Source organism: Pteropus medius, unplaced genomic scaffold (genome assembly GCF_902729225.1).
Source record: "Pteropus medius unplaced genomic scaffold, Ma_sr-lr_union100, whole genome shotgun sequence".
NCBI lineage: Eukaryota > Metazoa > Chordata > Mammalia > Chiroptera > Pteropodidae > Pteropus > Pteropus medius.
In genome coordinates, this window is record NW_024349800.1 from 13269928 (window position 1) to 13285126 (window position 15199).

The following is a 15199-nucleotide window of genomic DNA, read 5'->3' on the forward strand; positions in this document are numbered from 1 at the left end:
ATTCAGTGAGTCCCCAGAATCTTAATTTTTTGAAAACTCCCTAGATGATTGTAATAATCGGTCACATATGGGAGCTTCAGATCTAAACTATTTCATTATACATTCAGATAATGCTACTTAAGATCAGTGAGATTACACAGTTCAACCTTTTAAAAAAATGACAATGTTACAATCTAGATGAAATAAGAAAGGGATAATTGTCGTAAGGATCTATGTGGCAGTAATGGAGACTAAGCTGACAGGATGGAGAAAACAGGAAGCCTAGATTGACCAGCCTGGGGACAAGGCCACTATATGGATTTCTGCAGCAGAGTCCATGGATTTTTTTCCTGTAGTGGTATATCACCTCCTCTTTGTTTCTCTCCTAGTTTCTGCTTACTCATAGTTTCCACTTCCTCATCAACTTGCTCACGGCCCCTTGTCTTGAGACATGTTTCTCTGCATTCTTCCCACATCTCTTATAATCTAGTTCTTATTGTGTTCCCCACGAGCAAGAATGTAATTGGTATAGCTCATCCTTGTTGGGTGATACCCCTTTATGGCAAGACTTATGAAGGTTATTAGCCAGCCTGCTGAATGGCTGCCCTTATTAGCAAGCAGGGGTCACATGTTACCAAATGAAGCTGCCTAGGGCTGTTTATTCGGAAGGCCCTTGAGTAAGTTTTCCTCTGAAAGTGGGCTGAAATTATGGCAAACACTATGATATGTCTATTATAATCTGCAGGAAGAGAGCAGACAGAATACCTAGATGTTAATGGGAAACAAAGTCAGATGGAAACCACAAGATAACAGCCAAAGACTTAAAGCCTATCACACTTTCTGATCTGCTTTTCTGACCTTTCTCTGTTCCAAGCAATGAACTATTCTTTCTTACCCCGACATCAAACATTTCTTAGCTTGGTAACCTGATTCTGATATCCTAAAATCCTGATTGTAACCAGTACATAAGTAATAGTAAGATTTCTCCAGTACCTCAAGATATTATGCAGTGAGAATAAAAATATGAAGATTCAAAATATAAAGTATTAATTGGATAGGTTTTATGCCCTTCTTTATGCATATCTATATTTTCTCCTACAATAAGCTATATCTTGCATAAGAGAAGATTTTTCAGAGGCATGAGTTCAGCTATGTCCTAATGAAAACCGAGAGATAATACTGTAAACCAGTCAAGTGAAGACTATGTGCTAATAATGCAGAATTAGACATGTGAACTGACTGGGTCACCTGGGACAAGTCATTTAAGTGCTCAGTGCTGGTTCTTCTCTGTAAAATTAAGTAATTTATATGATATGAAGTCCAGACTTCTTTTTTACTAACATGCTATGATTCTCTTATGGCATCATAATTTTTAGTTATTATTTTGAATCTTTTCAATTTTCCATAACAGTATTTTCCTTAAATCTTCTCTGATCTTGCTAATTAGGAATTTATAATGCAAATGTTTGAAAATAACATCTAATCATTTCATAATCTTATGGTTTTATAGCTGAAATGGAAACATTGCTAATTTACCTCCAAATCCTTTGGCTGAATTATTTGCTGTTAGTATTTTCCTTCATATTAAATTTAATAATGGGTGGCTAGATGGATACATGTTTATATATGCATTAAAAATATGAAGAAAGCACAAAACTACTGTTAACTGGACAATGGAGTGGAAGTAGAACTATGATAATAAAGGAGGAGGAATAAGAGCGTGAGACATTTTTCCTTACATACTTTTATAGTCATATGACTTTTGCAGTACTCATGTCATATTTATATATGAAGGCAACCCCAAAAGGTGCATTTTATGGAAAAGCTCTGGCCATTGAAATTACAGATTTAGCCAAGTTGTTTTTTAGGCATTTAGTGCACCAACAGAGACTCGTTTAAACCATAGAATGTCAGTGCTTGAAGGACAGAAGCCATATTTCCTTTGTCTTGCAGAGCACATGAACAAAGCAGATAGTCAATAAATATTTGCTAAAGATAAAAATTCAGTTCGATAAGTATATATTGACTATATGCAAGAACCTGTGCTAAACATTATAGAATATCTGCTCATTAAGATACAGAGTCAGCTTTAAAGATGCTTCTCCTCCAGGATCAAGGATAAATAAATAACAATGGTATAAGATGAGATCAAGTGGAGTTCTTTAAAGGAAATACAAACTACTATGGAAATTCAAAGAAAGATAGATGCTGTGATACTGAATGGCTTCTGGAACAAGGAAGTATTTGAGGTTGACCTTGAGGAATATCTAGGAGTTTGACAGGTGACAATGAGGGTTAAAGAGTAAGAAATTCCAAAGGCTGAGAAAGTATAATGCTCACAAAATATTTTCTGATTTTTGCTCCTTTTCATTATTCATGAATAGATAGGATAATATGTATTTTCTATATCTGGGCTTTTTTTCTCTTTTTACTACACTCTTTTGCCTAACTTCAGCCATTTCACCATTCACTAACACTTTCTCTTAGAAAAAGAGGAATACAGTAGGTAGGATATACGTAGGATAGTCAAATTCATAGAGGCAGAAAGCAGAATGATGGTCTCCAGGGACTAGGGGGAATGGGGAGTTATCGTTTAATGGGTACAGAGTTTCAGTTATGCAAGGTGAAAAGAGTTCTGCGGTTGGATGGTAGTGATGGTAGCATAGTGCGAATGTGCTAATGTCACTGGACTGGACTCTTAAAATGGTTAAGATGGTAAATTTTATGTTATGAGTATATTACCATAATTTTTTTAAATTTTTTTAAGTAAATGGGTTATAAAAACAGTTTTTCTCATTACTCATAAGGAAAAGTTTATAATTTCATCAAAAATGGATTTAGTAGTTATCTGTAATATATAATATAATGAATACAATTGGATGTATTCAGGCAAATGACACAGAATGCCACACTGGGGTAGCATTACCACAGGATCATGTCCTAACTCTGCACCTCCCACCATTTTTCACATCATAACACACCTAGAAAAGTATATTTATATGGCACGCCAGGGCAAATGAACTTTGCTGGTAGATTGACGGGGCTCCAGCCATCTCTGGGAGTTGAGGGGATCAGTAGCTCATCATACCTACAACGCTTTCTTGTCACATTTGTTTGGAAGCGCTGGTCTCACTTTTTAAAGTTGAATCTAGATTTATCTCACCAAAGCATGCTCAGACCTCAAGATATCTAGCTATGTACATTTACATTTTAAAAAGTAATTTTTCAATTTCTAGTGTCAGAAATACAGTTGAAACCTCTTCCTCATGTAATTGATCTGGTAAGCTAAATTGGAAAGAAGAATTTCTTAATGAGCATGGGAGTAAGGCAGTGAGGGTTGGATGACGTGCTCCATGCCTGTTTAGCTGGTGGGAAGGCCGGGTCAGCTAGACTCACTTCAGTTGGGCCCTGCCTCCGAGGACTGAGGTCAGCTAGACTCACTTCAGTTGGGCCCTGCCTCCGAGGACTCATCAGAACAAAGTAATTATATCTACTAAACATAGTCTTTCTGTAGAAAAGTGACAGGAGTTGAAAACTAAGAGATTTTTAATTTCTAGCTCTTTTTCTAGAATCCAGGAATAATCCACCAGGCTTACTATCAGTCATCATTCTTTTTCATTTTTACATGCTTTCTCAGTATGTTATAACCCCCAAGTTATGTGTTAATGTTTTAGTTGGCTAATTCTGGATGACACAAGGGTACCTGTCTTATTAGTTATTTGTCTCCAATATCACATTGTAACATGATCAATTACTCCTGGTAGGTTTCTAATCAATCCTGTCCTTTGTTTCTTCCACAGCCCTCTGAGCTCTTTCCTAAAAACAGTTTACTTTGGAGCCTGTTAACACTCTACTAACCTAGGTTTTCATTCACTTGTACTATTTCTTTATAAAACTACAAATATAATTAACCTAAATCGGCACGTAAAAATTTTAGTAAAAAATTTTTTTTAAGCGAGGCAACCCTTGGTCAACCTCACAGATTGCAAGGACCTTACAATCAGCTTACAATCTTTTATCTTTTATTTTTTTTATATTTTATTTTTTACGTCTGTACCACCTGGTATTCCTAGGTGGACTCCCATCCAAGTACTAACCAGGCCCAACCCTGCTTAGCTTCTGAGATCATACAGGATTGGGCTTGTTCGGGGTGGGATGGCCATTGCAGTACATAAAAATTTAAGCAGTGTTTCCAATGTAAAAGGTTATTTTTAAGTAATTTATATCTCATAATGTGCATATGGGTTCATATAATGGAGTTTATAAGAGCCTTAAAAAAATAATCAAAGAATATCATCAAATTGAAAAAAAAATAATCGGAAATATGAAGTAGTCAGAAAATAAGGGCCTTCCTCAGTTAAAAGGTTAACTGTTAATAACTGAAAAGGCATAACAAAATTTGTTGCATAAAACACCATTTTATGAGTATGAAGGGTAAATAACCTTATTAAGGTAGTAATATAAAAGAAACAATTCTGTTTAAATAAGTAAAAGTGGAATTGACAAAATAAAAAGCAGTTAATTGTGTATCTGATTTGTTTTATTGTGCCCACTTTATTTAACAGTCATCTATCAGGAGTCAGCAAATTTTTCTTCAGAGAGCAAGACAGTAAATATTTCAAGCTTGTGAGCCATATACAGTGTCTGTTGCATATTCTGTTTGTTTTTATCTTTCTTTAAAAATGTCAAATCCATTCTTAGAGGATAATCTATATAAAAACAGCCCAGGGACCATAATTTGCCAATCTGTGATCTAGCTTATGTGTCTTGCTCAATACTAATCAGGAGTGGTAAAGGCCTAGAAAACAACAGTATCTGTAATTTAGGGCTGTCACCTACAGATATTACCTTACTGTAAATCATCTAGGAATGAAGAGTATACATCTCATGAGAATCAGAATTCAACTTTCCAGAGTCACTGTTATCTATCTACATTGGAATTTGTTTGAATTTTGGTCCTGATTAGATACTGATGTAAATGAGAAATCACTGTGACATAGTCTGCCCTAATGTAACTAACAGATAACTGGAATTTCAGACAGTAATGTGACCGAGGGCAGAGGTTTACCAATGGAAAGATTGAACATATCAGTAAATTTGGATTTATAGAGCAGGATATGTTATTTCTATGTCTTATTGATTGTTGTCACTTCCTGTCAGTAATTGCAGTGTTGTTTAGAACCATAAATACTTTCCACTATGCTTATAAAAGGTGATGTTGTCTGATTGGTTGGAGCCATATTACTATAATGACATTTTCTTTCATATTACCTAAGAGAAACTCTTGAATATAGACTCTTGTGAAACCTTGTGTCCAGACTTAAATAATACTGACAGGCTTCTGTCATAGCAACCAAAACAATATTCATTCATTGATTCAAAAAATGTTTATCGAGCACCTATTTCAAGCATTGTTCTAGGCAGAAAGGACATAAAAATTTCTACCTCCATGAAGTTTACATTCTTGGATGAATGTAGACTACACACCAACAAACAAACCAAAAAACAAATTGTTTTTTGTAGGTAGGAAGTGAGAACATGACAAATGCTATGGAGAAAGACAAAACAGAGACGGGGGTGAGGAGTAACAGGGATGACCTATTTAAGATGACACTTAAGTAGAAAACCTGAAGGAAGAGCACATGCTCAAGATTGTCGAGCAGCAGCTGGCTTTTGCTAGATCTTATTATCTTGAGGAAATTTTAAATGTTGCTAGACCCAGGTAAAAATAGATTCTGACAGAAACTTGCTTTGCTAGTGAATATGAAATTATGTCTTACTACTTCCTTTTTCCTATTTAAGATAGAATACAAAATATATAATAAAGTAATGTAACTTTTTAACAGAGCAATCCAAGTAGCTAACATTGGAAACAATACACTTTTTCAGTATTGCTACCATTTCTCAAAACATTTTTTTAAATGCTCCTGGTTTTGTTTCTCCTTCATTGTGATTAAAAATGCCATAAAATTTACCATCATACTCATTTTTAAGTGTACAATTTAATAGTGTTATGTATATTCATATTCTTGTGAGACAGATCTTCAGAACTTTTTCATCTGGCAAAACTGGACTCTGTACCCCTTTGGCAGCAGCTCCCCCCACCCCAGTTTCTGGTAACCCACCATTCTACATTTCTATGAACTTAACTACTTTAGGTATACCTCATATAGGTGAAGGCATACAGCATTTGATTTTTGTGTGTGTGTGACTGGCTTGTTTCACTTAGCATAATGTCCTCAAGGTTCTTTTATGTTGTATCTCAAAACATTTTGGAATTCCTTTTATGGAATTAATTGTCTTTTGAGTCTCTGGCATGTTCTTTTGAAGATAGTCATTTATTTAAGCCTTATTCCAAGCACAGAGTGCCCTTAAGTGCCCCAGAGTCTAATGGAAGCTGTGTATCATACAATACAGTATGGTTAGTACTAAATAAGAGGCAAGTACAGAATAATGTAAGGGTCACATCTGTGTTCTGAGACCCAGACGGCAGCAAAGATGAATTAGAGGAATGGAAGGAAAGTGGCAACAGACTTTCATACTAATTCAGACAAATTTCAAAGGTTATGAAGGTGGCGGTGGAGAAGAAAGAAACGGCAGCTCTAGGGATGCTATGCATATTTGCCTCTTGGAGATATGGGAAAAAATGAGATTCCATAGGACAAGATTTGAAAATTAAGTGCTTCCAAGTATTAGTTATGATAAACTGTGAATACCACAGAAAATTATTTTAAAATATAGTCATTGAAGTTTTTTTGGAATCATAATCAGAAAAAGTTATAAAGTATCACATGTTTAAAAACATAAGTTTAGGCTAAAAAATATTGAATATTCAAAAACCTAATATCAAATTGTATCCAGTGTCAGAATTGTAGATGATACAGGAATCAGCAGTCAATACTCTCATTAATATATAAAACATTAAGATTAAAAATGGCAAGAGAAATAAATTTATTCATTTAACCAACATTTATTGAACATTATTTTATGACTTCAAGGAATGCAGTTTATTGAGTGACTGATTCAAGTAAACAGTTGTAATAATTTTTTAATAAGTTAAGTATCAAAGGCTTTAAGTTCTTGAAAGGAACACTAAAGAAGCCTTGAAGTATCAGAGCAGGCTTCTTAGGGGAGGTGACTTTTGAGCTGAGTCTGGAAAAAGAAATAGGAGTGAGTTCTTCAGGCAGAGAACATCAAGCAGGAAATACTATTCATAGTTAGCATTCATTAAGGGCTAAGGGCTTTTACATTCACTCTTTCATTTCATTCTCTCAACACCCTCTGATGTAGGTTACTATATCAGTCAAGGTCCTTTCACCAAACAGATGTCTTGTTCTGAAGGGACCGTTTGCAAGAAAATGGAAACCAAGTGATGATGAACATTTCAGGACTAGTGACTGTGCAGAGCTATAATCACTCCATGGTCTCAAAGGCCAGGAGAGGGATTGGAGCTTTCTTATGGAAACTGATCTTCCATAGAAGAATTTAGCTACTACCAAACCATGGCCAGGCAAAGACAGAGCTGGGGAGTAAATATCCCAATTTTTTTCTCCTACCTAAAAGCCCGCTGTGCATCCCAATAACTAAACCTAATCAGAAACCAGAAGATGCTGCTGCCAGTTTCCCTGGGGCACAGAGCAGAGTGGGAAGGGATGAAGAGTAGATTTGAGGGTACCCAGAATATCCAGCAGAGTTATTTTTTATTCTCTCCTTATTACATAGGAGATATCTGAGAAGTCATCAAGTTTCCCAAGTTTACAAATGAGTGGATGGAGCCTATTTCATTCCAGAACTTGTTCTCTATACTGTGGTCAAGCCACAAAAATCAAAGGAAACCTGGCATTGGGTACCTACGACAGGCCAGACACTTTCCTATGTGCTAAAGATACAACATGAAACAAAATAAACACTTAATGTATTTAAGGATGAGTGTCAGTGTCTAGGAATTGTGTTCTACTGCTAATTCAGCAGCCAGAGCAAATGGTTCAGTCTCTCAGATAAAGGCCTGAATATAAGCATTTCAAGACTAGTATGCAGCCCTTTGAAGTCAACGAGGACCTAAGTTACTTCTGCCTTTCTCTTCAGCCACCCTTAGTATGTGGCTTCTGTCCTCAGAATCACAGTATTGCCTCAGCCATCACATCTGCATTCTAAGCAGGAAACAAGAAAAATGGGGAAAAAAATATCTCCCTTCCTAAAGGACTTTTCCCATAAGTGCTACCCAGCACCTGCTTATGCCCCACTGGCCAGAACCTAGTCAAATGGCCACTCCTAGTAGCAAGGGAGGTTGATTATTGTAGTTTTTACCCAAATGAGCCCATTACTCTCCTAATAAAATCAGAGTTCTCTTATTAAGAAGGGGAAGAGATGTAAGCTATGCAGTCGGCAGGCTCTGTCACAGGGCCTTAATTCATTTTTCTATCCCCATAGCCTAACAGAAGGGCCTGGCACATAGTAGGTGTTCAATAAAGTACTCAACTACAAATAATTTAGTTTACATAAGAGAGTGTCAAGAGATAGGATCAGAGAGCTGAGTGTGAGCCAGATCCTAAGGGTCTCTGTCTTCTAAGTTAAAGTAGTGAGAACATGACAACGAAAGTGCAGTGGCCCCCACAAAACCTGGTAACGAGGAACAGCCATAAGCCCTATAGGAGCAAGCTGTCAAATTAACTTAAAATGGTTATGATCAAAGGTCCAAAAAGTCAATTTAATAAAAGTGGAACAGCAGTTAATCCCTAGGACAGAGGTACTTGACTGTGGCAAATCTCCTTCATCAATATATCTGAAGAAAGAATGTATGGGGGCGGGGGAGAGGGGTGGTGTCTACAACGGACTAAATACCAGTAAAAGGAATTAGGAACTGTCTGCCATTGAAATTTTTATACTGACCTTTTTGAGTCTTAAGATTCCTTTTGAATATCAAAAGTTCAATTTAACTTCTTCCCATACACACATAGTAGTAATAAAGCTTTTAGTGTCAGTCATTTGAGAAAATGAAGATGTACAAATTCTAGACCTTTTGCTATAAGCTTGAAGATTTATAGCTTGGTCTATAGAAGTTGCTTTTAGATTTTTGTTTGTCTAGGAGCCACGGTTAAGAAAACCATATTTTTTACATTGTGACCTAGTGATGATTACAGTTTCTCAAAACAGAACTTAGCCCTACTATGGCAAGATATTCTGATATTTTCTCTTCCGATGGGCTTAATTTTTTTCCTCAAGTCTGGTCTTTACCCATTAAAATGATTTCCTTACCCATGGGTTGAGACCTACAGTTATTTTTTCTTTCATTTTCGTTGAGGTATAATTGAAGAGACCTACAGTTTCAAAATCACTAGCACAGGTGTTCTTCTGTGATTGTGATTATGAGAACCTTAGACTTTTCGATGACTCCCCTTTTCCAGTCACCTAAAACTCTTGATTTTATTATAAGGAACCAAGCCATTCCCAAGTGTTACTCTGACTTTTCCTCATGGTCTGTGACTGTTTAAAAAAAGAGAGAGACTGGCAAAACTAACAGGCATTCCTGGCTAAATGACAATTGCATTTCTCATCACCAGTTAATAAATGAGCATTCTAATTTGTACTTTGGTATCTTTTGGACTGGATTAGCCTCAGCCACCTTTGAATTCTCTTGGTAGACAGTACCTGGCCTTTCCCTACCATGGAAGCTTCTTTCACCTTTAATACTAAGGACTCTGGACTTTCTTTTAAAGAAAAACTTCTGAAGTGTTTTAATGCAGATTTGCATTTTAGAAAGATAAGCTTGGAAAGATTGTGTGTGGACTTTGAATTGAACAGAATAGAGAAGAGCTCCAAATCAGGGTTAGGAAGCTCTTGTAGGAACCAAGCCAGAAATTATAAGAACCCAAGGTAAGCTGATAGGATCAAGATAGGAACAGAATGAGGAGTTAAAAGGATATTTCAGTAAAAGGCAGGGACTGTTTAAAATGGATGTAGCAAGTGAAAAGAAGAACTCTTAAAATGAAGAGAAAGCAAACATTTCTGGTTGAGATGACTGAGCAAAGTATGATACCATTTGACAAGACAGAGAATATGGACAATTAGGGGAGTCCATTTGGACATACTGAATTTTTGTTGCCTGTGGGGACCATATGAAAGTATTTGTAACTCGAATTAGAGGCGGGATGTATAGATGGGGATGGAGGAGAAAGTGGGGGGAAGGGAGTCCACTGGCTTATTTAGCGGTAACTGAAGCTGGTCGAGGGCGCGGGTAAGGCCAAGAAGAGCTGACCGTTGATGTCACTTCCACCATTTAGTGTATCAGCTATGGCACATAAAACTATTAAAAAAAGGCAAAATTATAAGATATATATGACTACAGCATATATGTGTGTATATTTAGGAATGTGGTCTTTCATAGTTTTAAACAGATATAAGTGGGAAAGCAGTAAACTGCATATTTAATTTATTATAATACATAATATAAGATGCTTTGGAAAGGAGCTCTAAGTGCTTTATTCTGTAAGTCTACCTCCTTGGCTTTTTTGTTACTGTATACAGCCAAGTTCTTTTTAGACTTAAGTGTTTAGCAATAAACCCCAAAAGTGCTCTGGTAAATACTGAGCAATTCAGAAGACCCAAAGCACAATGATTTGGATCTCGTAATTCTTCAATAAATATCTATTGAGTGAATGAATATCCATGTATAGATAGATAAGACTGACCAAAAAAAAAAAAGAAGCTATATCTTGTTTTTTTTTAATTCTCTTTGAAAATAGAAACAATTCATACAACACTCACCTCTGTAGAATATGTTAAATATAGGCTTTGAGCCAGAAAACACAGATGTGTGTTTTTCTCCAGACATACCAGGTGGGAGATTTATTCTGACAAAAGACAAAACCTTTGCCCTTAACTATTCTTCTGAATCAAGAAAAGCAATTATTTACTGTAATCTTACATAAAAAGCCCCAATATGTATTGGTACTTAGTTCTCTGAATCGCCTCTCTTGTCCTCTTAGTAAGCATTTTACTTGATTTTCTTTTTATTCTTTTTTCTTTTTTTTTAACAGACCAAAAAAGAAGCACCTGAGTGGTCTAAGAAACAAAAGATGAAGACCTAGTGTTTTGGATGGATTTGCTGTGTCATTATTTACTCTTGAAGTTCTTTTTCTGGTGAACAAAAAGTTTATCTGAATCATGTGCTTGGCATTTTTAAAATAACTAATTTAAAATTTATTTTAACTGAATGTTAAATTAACAGATTTCAGCATAATCAAATGTATAAAAGTACAAACAATAGTATATCGGTTTTGGTTTATCTGTTTTGTTACAAAAATAAATATATACTCTATGACTTAAATTTTGGGGGCTTTCATAATTCTCAAGGCATTTTAAAGTATATGGCCTACCAATATTTTATGTAGTTATATTGGTGAGTACATTTTCTAACTATATAAATTCAGAGCTTAACATGAATACCAAGACACCTAAATTTTTTAAAATTAAGAATAATTTATGAAATCTACTAGAATACTTGAAATACCCAATAATGTAGTCAGATATCATGTAGGTAGATATTAATTGCTCTTTCTTTTGAGAGACTCTGTTTTTTCTTATATTTCGTATTATAATTAACCAATAAAACCTGGTAGAAAGTCTTTTATTTCATCGATTAAGTTAAAATTTGATGGAAAGTCTCTTGTTACATTAGTCAAAAATATGCTGATTCGAATGCAGTATGGACCAAATTTCTAGTCACTGAAAAAAAAATCAGTAGGATTTTCTCTCTTTCTTATCATAAAGTATGTTCCACGAGATATAATTTAAAAGCAAAGGGTGTGTGTGTGTGTGTGTGTGTGTGTGTGTGTGTGTGTGTGTGTGAGAGACAGAAAAGAAGAGGGGAGAAGGACAGAGAGAGGAAAAGATATGTGTATATATATCAGCTTTTCTCGACTACTATTGACATAGTGGCTGGATAATCCTTTATTCGGAGTGGGAGTGGGGACAGTCCTTTGCATCATGGGATGCTTAGCAGCATCTCTGGCCTCCACCACTAGTCCTTTTCCCGTTTGCCCCACAATAACTCACAAATTACAGTCCTAACCTTACCCCCAAGTTTGCCATGAAATATTTCGCATTTATCATTTTCGCATCACTCTAGTATATCGATAGTCTTTGGAAACAAACATCATTCCTTTTGTAGCATTGTGGTTTTAGTAATTCAATAGCTGAATATGTCAAATCCTAGAAAACAGCATTCCTATATGAGCTGGACTTTTTTTTGTCCTAAAAGGGGAAAAGCTAGATAACAGTAGCACCCTCCTCCCCAGTTATGATAACCAAAATGTCTTTTGTCCCCTGGGGTAGCAAAACACCCCCCACCTCCTAGTGAAGAACTACTGATACACATATTAATGATTTTTCTTGTAGGTATGACAAAAGAATACTATCTGTTCAATGTGCTCTTTGGAAGTCTTGATAGCATAGGCTATTAGTTGAGTATGAAGAACAAAAAAGCCTTTGATGATATATACTTATAAATCTATTGTCGGCCTGAAAACCCAAATCTCATTCCCCCTTTTTTTTCATTTAGATACATCTTCTAATATATCACTTTCTGCAACAAAGGTTTGTGAAAATGGCCTCTCTCCAGCACGCATCTTACCCTTGTAATTCATTAAAACTAAATTAACTTGTAGACATAATTTATTTTTTCTAAAATGCTAGAAGAATGTCTATTTTATTTTCAATTCTAGTTACTCATATAAAAATGATTAGATAATTTAATTAAGCCCCATTTTTATATATTTTAATATAAAGGAATACTAATTGCCAGGTTAAAGTAACGGTGTGGACAAAGGCCTAGAAATAAGAAATTTTGTAGCTAATTTAAAAAATAGAAAATACAGAGATGAAATTGAGGAAGTCTTCCTTCTTTCAAATCTTTAATTTTTACCCTCCTTCTTCTCTTTTATTTCTAGATATGAGTTACTCTTTTTAAAAAATAGTTTATCGTTTCCTACCATAACAATAAATCTCGGGGTTAGATTGTGGTATGAAAGCTTTTGGGAAGACATTTGCGAATTTTCAGGTCAGATTCCACCCCTTCTAGACAATCTCTGTTCTACCATAATGATCTGTATTAGGTACTCTGTACTCTCTAATTCTGCTCACCATATTTTATAATAATTGTTAACTTGCCCATTTCCTTGAGGGCAAGAATTGTTCCTTGTGCTCTGGGTTTTTTTGTTTGTTTGGTATTTTTTGGTCCTCAGTTTTTAGCACTGTGCCTTGAACTTAAACAGTAAGTGTTAATTTGATGAATTTGTGCATGTGAGATACAGTAATATAACCTTTTTTATGTCTTAAAAATTAGAGGTGAGTTTTTAGTATCAGAATCTATTCTAGCTCATTTCTTCATGTCACTACAACCCTTGCCTTTCCTCTAAATTTCCAGACTTTCCTTTTCTCACCTTTCCTTTCTTCTTCTTCCTTTTTTTAATTGTTTTAAAAAACAAAATTTATCATCTTACTGATTTTTAAGTGTACAGTTAAATATTGTATTCACTATGCAGTATACCTCCAGAACTTTTTCCTCTTTCACATACAAAACTCTATACGCATTCAACAACTCTCCATTTCCCCTTCTCCTGTCCCTAGCAACCCACCATCTCTTTCTGTTTCTAAGACTTTGACAGTTTTTGATACCTCATTTAAATGGAATCATACAGTAGTATTTGTCTTTGTTGACTGGCTTATTTCATGTAACATAATGTCTTCAAAGTTCATCCATGTTTCAGTATGTGTCAGAATTCCTTTTTTAAAGCTGAATAATATTTCATTGTATGTATGTACCATAGTTTATTCATTTATCCCTCGATGAGCATCTGGGTTCTTCTATCTCTTGGTTGTTGTGAATCTCCTTCTTAACTCTTACTGCATCCTCTCCTGGCCTTATTTTAAAAAGTAAACAAATAACGAAATTAACGTTTTTTTCCTGCTAAATGTCTTATGAAGAGTTGCCCAAATATAAGTAACAGCTACCACTATCAAACTAATTCTATCTTCCAGTTTCTGTGTTATATGTTCTCCACTCCTTAATCATCATAGTGACTTTGTCAATTAAGCATTATCTTCACTTTTAAAATGAAGAAACTGAAACTCAAAAGTAGCTTAATGGCCCAAGATCAGGCACATAATAAATGTTACATGTTGGTTTGAACCAAGACCTTCTGATTTCAGAGGCCGTGCTCTTTGCAATACAATACACTGCTTCTCATGCGTTGGTCCCTGTCCCCTCCTCCCACCACAGTGGGGTGGAAAGAAGTGGGAAAACCTTCATCTGTCAGCTTTTCTTGGGAAAAAAAGGGGGGGGGCACTTAATTCAGTTTTTGTCCAAAATAACTTCATGAATGTCATGAACATAATTCAGTTTTTGTCCAAAATAACTTCATGAATGTCAAATCTATTTGTAAAGATTTTCATGTTGCAGTGATAAAGGATTCTAATGCTAAAGAAATCCCCGACTCTTCTAACAGATCTTACTAAGTTAATAGGATATGGTCAGCTTTTCAGAACCAACTAAATGGCATCTATGGGTTTTATTGATTCATACATTCTTTCATTCAACACACATGAAGAACCTAAAATGTGTAAGGCATTCAAACTGTGAGTCGTTTGTCTTCATCCTTTCTTCAACATGACCTGAAAAACTGTTCTATGGTATCTCAAATACCACAGGAGAAGGATTTTATTCTTATCACTCTCAATATAGAAATTTCTAAAAAGAGCCATCACACAGTGATCCAGAGTACTGTGAATTCACTGCTATACAGGCAATGGTTGGATAATCATCCCTCATGAAGTTTAAGGTAAGATTCTCACATTTAGGGGAGATTGAAAGAAAGAAAAGAGTTTGTTTTAATAGTTCTCATTTTAAAATGTAACTACTGTAAATGCTTCAAAGACTTCCTGAGGCTTGGAAAGCCACCCGACAAAGCTCACCAGTTAGTTTCAAGAGTCCTCACTAGGTATCCTTTACTTTGGTTCGATTTACGAGTCTATAGTCCAGTCCTCAGCTTTACAGGCTCAGAAACTTAATTTTATTAATGCACTGAAGGTGCATATTCTTTCGAGAGTATGCCCGCACTTACTGATATATAAATCAATGTATTAATTTTGAATGAAAAGTAAAACTATTATATAGAAGAATATGGCTTGTTGGGATCAGCACAAATGGGACATCCTCTCCCTA

General features: G+C 35.4%; 1 protein-coding gene across 5 annotated transcripts in view; it reads left to right on the forward strand.

Moving 5' to 3' along the window:
- The window catches only part of PIBF1 (progesterone immunomodulatory binding factor 1), a 149634-nt gene extending 138329 nt beyond the window's left edge, over positions 1-11305 (forward strand). For all 5 annotated transcript variants that reach the window (XR_005658172.1, XM_039886833.1, XM_039886832.1 and 2 more), the window contains one exon: positions 11016-11305. Coding sequence is in view for 4 of the 5 variants with exons in the window: in XM_039886833.1 (XP_039742767.1) it covers positions 11016-11066 (51 nt within the window). In the remaining variant the exon portion in view is untranslated. The remainder of the gene's footprint in view (positions 1-11015) is intronic.
- Positions 11306-15199: the final 3894 nt, after the last annotated feature.